General features: G+C 36.2%; 1 protein-coding gene across 1 annotated transcript; it reads left to right on the top strand.

Annotated features, from left to right (window-relative positions):
• Positions 1–4,864: 4,864 nt before the first annotated feature.
• LOC123819182 (olfactory receptor 51V1) lies at positions 4,865–5,827 on the top strand. Its single transcript, XM_045839475.1, has one exon. It carries the CDS (start codon positions 4,865–4,867, stop codon positions 5,825–5,827), a length of 963 nt encoding a protein of 320 aa, XP_045695431.1.
• The last annotated feature ends 386 nt before the right edge of the window (positions 5,828–6,213 follow it).

Raw genomic sequence — 6,213 nt, 5'->3', positions numbered from 1 at the left:
CAATGGCAGTATTATTTATAGATATACAAAAATACATGTATAATAAAAATATAAAAGTAAACTAATATATAGTAAAGAACTCATTTATAAAATTAATAACCATAACCCTTCATGAGATTTTATGCCTACTGTGGGTTTGTGGTGAATAAATTGTCTCCAGTGATAGCATATTGGAACCTCTGAACACACAGTTCTTTGGACTAGCCTTACAGAAGTTTCTCAGCTCTTTAGCCACGACAAAACCTTTAAGTGTTTGGCCTCAGCTATACTTAACCAGTTCTAAAACAAACCTGCTTTATGCTCCCTTGAAGAAAGAGGAAAATTAATGGAGTGCTTCTGCCTCCTGCTGGTGGCCAGATGGGAGAGCATTAGAGGAATTAACTATCAGAGTGTCAATATACTTCATTGTTCAAAGCAGGTCCTGTGTGGGTGTCATTAAATAATTATGCCAAAGAACAGCAAAAATCTGGACTGTCCTGAAAAAAGCAATGCTTTCTATTCAATATAACTATAAAGACACTGACTCTTAGACCCAACACTCTTCCCCTATGCCTTTTGTGTTGCTCATCAGCTTATCTAACCTAAAAAAGGCAACAAGTAATTACATGGGAAATAATTTCTAAAGGATAGGAAAAAATCTAGATGCCTGGATATGTAGCTCAGTTTGAATTAGAAGGGATAAAGAAAGGGTCCCCTGAAAACACAATCTGTTTAATTTGATCAGAGATGTGCTTTCTAAATCAACATTCTAGGACTCCAGACAAAGTACACCGAGGGAATACGACAATTCTATCACTGCCCCAAAACCAAATTCACTGCTGCTTATCTTGTTTAATTATTTGTTTCATAGTAGACATTGCTCAGGTTGCTAGAAATTCAGAAAATTATTATGCACACTGACTTTGAGGTGACATAACACAGCATAATGCTTGGGGAAATTAAGGGTTTTTTCCTCTTTATTAGTACAGGTGGAGCATATGGTGCAGCTGACATATCTGAACACCTTCCTCTTGAAATCTTCATTGATTGGTCTCATTAACACTACCATCTCCTGACTCCTATCTTTCCTCTCAAAATATAACTTAATTTTTTCCCCAATATTCATTGATCTTCTATTGCCAAGAGGCTGATAGTCTCTGTGGAGGCATCATGAACACTTGTGGCTGGTTTGAAGAAAACTGAATGAGAGTGTGTGCTTCTAATGTATGCCTACATCCTTTGATTCTTTTTGTCATCAATCACAGAGCTTTGCCTATATGTCTGGGTCAGGCTGAGAATGATAGGAGCCATATTTAAATTCTGAGTGTTGTGCCTGAGATCAGCATGGATTTCTAGGACAATGTTTGTTTTATACATTACATAAACCTTATTTTCAATGATATAAGATTGATAGTGTGTGGGCTTTAAGGATCAGATGTGTGTTTTAAGATATGAGTGTTTAAGTCTCATGGCATTTTTACAATGCACTTGCATTTATCTTGTTACTGTATTTCTGTAATTGTGCAAACTTTAACATAGATTAATTCATAATTCAACAATTATTATATAAATACCTGCTCTAGGAAAACATCATTTTGTATGTCAATGAGCAAAAGCCAGGTGTAGTTCCTTCTTCTTTTAGAACTTCCAATAATCTAATGGACAATCAGCATAAAAGTGGTATAAATACAAATCAAAGTATTCCCATGAGAGTAACTTAGTTGAAAGAATGGGAGAAAAAAAATGGTGTTGGGGTCACAAAAGTCCCTCTGAAGAAGTAACATTAAACTGAAACCTGAATGATGAAATGACCACTTATACAAATACTGGGAGTAGATAATTGTAAGCACAGAGAAGATGAAGGACAAAGATCCTAAAGCAGGAATGCTTTTAATTTGTTTTGAGGAAAAGCAAGATACCTGGAGACTAGGGAGTGAAGGCAACAGTGGTCTACAATGTAGATGAGGTAGATGGGCCAGGTCATATAAAGATTTCTGACCGTGATAAATAATTTATATTTCATTTTAAAAAACAATAAGAATCCATCAGAGATTTTTTTTTAGCAAGGACTTATTGTAATTTAGTAGATGTTTGTAGAAAAATGGTCAGGTTTCTCTGGGGAGAAAACATTTTTAGGGGGCAAGTAAAAAAGCAGTAACACTAGCTACTAAATTAATACAATCATCAAGGAGCAGATAATGATGGTATGATCTGACCTCAGGAGTTAAAGGTGAAAAATGAGCAGATTCATAGTATGTTGTAGAGTGTAAATTATAGATTTGATGAAGGATTTAACAGGTAGGAGAGAGAAGGAAAAATAAGGAATTAAGAATGACTCTTAAGAATTTTCTTAAGCAATTGCATGATTGATGGAGCCCTTTTATGATATTAGGAGGCAATGAAGTCTAAATTCCTGAGGAAAATCATATATTTTCTTGTCATCATTTTAATTTTTAGGTGAAATACCCAGATGGAGATATCAAGTGGGAAATTGAATGTATGAGTCTGTGCTCAGAGGGGAGGTAAGGACTTACAGGTGCAAATTTAGGCTACGATACGGAGTAAAAGTTGTCACTGTCCTCACTTCTGAGAACTTAAACTTCAGTGTGTAACAGAGACATTAGTCAAATAATAGGCTAATGAATGTCAAATTGTAAGTTGAATAAATTTTATGATAAATGTGTTATAAAATTAATATATAATACCAAGTATATATTATTTGTATTATATTGGTATAGTACAAATATAATACCAAAATAAAATAATATTAATAATACCAATATATGGAGAACGTGTTTTAGTTAACAGGCTTCCTGATAAGTTATGGTTGAGATGCAGAGAATAAAATTTAAGATTATTTTACAAAAAAGAAGCAGAGGTTGAGAAAATTTTCTTCAACCTCAGTCTCTTCCTTGTAAAAGAACATCTTAAGCAGAGACAACATCAGGAGAAAAATCTCATGAAAGAGGGGAAATGGTAATTTTGAAAAATAAATGAAGTGTTCAAAAGCTGATCATTTTTTCTTTAAAAGGCAAAAGAAGTCTATTTGATGAAGGAAATGTATTAAAATAGTAAACTAAGTATCTAATGCTGACAGGGACAAAAGATACATTAAAAAGAACTTTTTTTTTAATTTGGCAATCTAAGGGAAAAACGTCAGTGCCCTTGACTAAATAGTCAGGTATTGTATGTTTTAAAAAGTCTTGCAGTGCATGGGTTGAAAATCGCTGGTCTAAATACTTTATGGCATTATAATCACTTAATCCTTACAGTTGTCCCATGGGATAAAAACTACTGCTATCAGCATCATGTACAAAAAGAAAGTAAGCCTCAAAGAGGTTCCTTTGGTGAGAAAAGGAGAAAGAACTTAACCCGATAGTAATAAGAGGAGGAAAAACTTGAATCCTGGAGCTGGTTCAATTCCCAATACTGCCACCTTCTACATATTTATTTCAATTTAAAACAAAACACTCCAAGTCCAAGCACTTACCGCCCCCTCCCCATAAAAAAAGAAGATCAGCCTGAGGAGGTGCTTGGTGAACTAATAAAACAAAAATTAAGAATAGGTCACAGAAAGATGCCAGAAATTGAAGTTATTTTTTAAAACATTTTATTTATTTATTTTCAGAGAGGGAAGCGGGGGAGACAGAGAGAGAGAGAGAGAGAGAGAGAGAGTGATAGAGAGAGAGACATCAATGTGTGGTTGTGGTTGCTGGGGGCCATGGCCTGCAACCTAGGCGTGTGCCCTGAACTGGGAATCAAACCTGCTATGCCTGGTTCACAGCCCACGCTCAATCCACTGAGCTACGCCAGCCAGGGCAGAAATTGAAGTTATTTTAATACACTGAACTAATTAAACCAAATGTGAAAGCCAGTATGGACTTTTAAATACCTGTCTATATTACAAGAGCTTTTACATCTTTTGTGAAGACTCCTATGGCCAGAACTTACTTAAGGCAGGAAAACTATATGAAGAAGAAGACAATCAATTCTGCTGCAATGAAGCTTTTAAAAATTCTAAACAACTATTTGACATTGGCCATCTGGTTTTTAGAATGATGATTCTAAGGAAGAGAAAAACAATTACTCAATCCCTTTCATAATTGTATATTTAACGAATACTCAACTCATTAACAAAATGAATGAATAGTTGTACAGTATGCACTGGGGTGATGTCTGAAGTCGTGGGTCTTCAGCTTAAGTCTCTATTCCACAAAGACACAGATGAGTCTAAAAACTCAGGGGGACAATGCTCCTATGGGAAATCATTCATCGAAGTCCTTGTGCATAAATATCCCTCTCTGACTATCACCAGTGAAGAAAACCTAGTCATTGGCTATGTCATCTGGAGTGGGATAAAACAGGAACATCTTTACTAAATACTCTTTGGAGGAAAAGTACACTTGGAGACATCACAGAGTAGAAAATGATGGGTATGGAATAACTATTTAAATGGAAGTATAATATTAAAGCTCAAAGATTATTCTTAAGTGCTTAATGAACTGGGGGGTACAAGAACATTTTGAGAAACTCAGCTCTTAATTTTACAGATACAGCATCTTATCAGTGTCCTTAGGAAAAGGTCCCAGACACCATATCTTTTCTGCAAATTAGCTTTCTACTTCAGTCTATTTGTTGTCATTCAATACATGTGGCTTCTATACACAGCTCTGCCAGTGGATGAATGGCTCTTACATGATATCAGAAAAAAAACATTCTCTTCCACACAGTAGATAATATGCCTCTGAAGAACAGAGTTGCTTGGTTATATTTTGTAAAGTTAGTAAACTTTTAGTATAATGCTATTTGCCTCAAAATTCCATCTAACTCATCTGAAATTGGAGCATTTCCTTTGAAATATGCTGAAGCTGTTGGTGGCTGGAAGATGCATTTTAGTCCCAGAGTGACTGCTTCAGTAAGCCCTAGCATGAATTCCTCCTCCTTCCTTCTTACTGGATTTTCTGGCCTGGAGCAACAATATTCCTGGATCTCCATTCCCTTCTCCACCATCTATACCATGGTGCTTCTGGGCAACTGCATGGTGCTGTACGTGATCCGGACTGAGCCAAGCCTGCACCAGCCCATGTTTTACTTCCTGGCCATGCTGGCCCTCACTGACCTGTGCATGGGTCTGTCCACAGTGCACACGGTGCTGGGTATCCTGTGGGGACTAAGTCAGGAAGTCAGCCTGGATGCTTGCATTGCCCAGTCCTATTTCATTCATGGTCTGTCCTTCATGGAGTCCTCTGTCCTCCTTGCTATGGCTTTTGATCGCTACATTGCCATATGCCACCCATTACACTACTCCTCCATTCTAACTAATAACAAAATCATGAAAATTGGGGTGGCAATTTTATGTAGGAGTACATTACTCATACCTCCGGTCATCATTCGCCTGAAGTTCTTGAATTATTGCCGTCCTCACATCCTTTCTCATTCTTTCTGCCTGCACCAGGACCTTCTCCGTCTAGCTTGTTCAGACATCCAATTCAATAGCTACTATGCCCTGATGCTGGTCATTTGCACACTATTGTTGGATGCTGTTCTTATCCTTTTCTCCTATGTTCTTATTCTTAAATCAGTCCTGGCAATTGCTTCTCAGGAGGAGAGACGTAAGTCATTTCAAACCTGCATTTCCCACATCTGTGCTGTTCTCGTGTTCTACATCCCTATCATTAGCTTAACAATGGTGCACCGTTTTGGCAAACATCTCTCGCCCATTGTCCATGTCCTCATGGGCAACATCTACATTCTTTTTCCACCTTTGATGAATCCCATCATCTATAGTGTCAAGACCCAACAGATTCGTAGTAGAATGTTCAGATTTTTTACCTTAAAATTATATTGAGATACTCAGTTCTTTTAAAAATAAAGAGACAACATTAATAACTATGTAAAATTAAAAAAGAAATTTTATTAAAATTAAAGTTTTAGTCCTGAGTCCATGATTCTTAATTTTAAAACACACTTTAAATATAGTCAGAGAATCAACTACAAATAAATTCCATTTTAATGTATGTCCTAAAAATGAATTTGTTCTTAGAGCTGGAGGTGGGCAACTCCATCTGAAATATTTCACAAACCCTATAAACTGCTGATTTGTGCAAAACAAAACATATGCAGGTTATTCCATAAGTATAATTATATTCAAGTAAGTATAAAAGTAGCTGAATGCCCAAAATAGATTTTCAGGTATTTTCCTTGTAGTAAAACAAAGCTAAATTCAACATAGAT

The sequence above is a fragment of the Phyllostomus hastatus genome, unplaced genomic scaffold, assembly GCF_019186645.2.
Source record: "Phyllostomus hastatus isolate PE091 unplaced genomic scaffold, TTU_PhHast_1.1 phas_contig_304, whole genome shotgun sequence".
In the NCBI taxonomy this organism is placed as follows: Eukaryota; Metazoa; Chordata; class Mammalia; order Chiroptera; family Phyllostomidae; genus Phyllostomus; species Phyllostomus hastatus.
This window is presented reverse-complemented; position numbering and strand designations above follow the sequence as displayed.

Excerpts from the sequence above, each read along its gene's own strand:
- LOC123819182 (XM_045839475.1), top strand. The coding sequence starts at position 4,865 with ATGCATTTTAGTCCCAGAGTGACTGCTTCAGTAAGCCCTAGCATGAAT.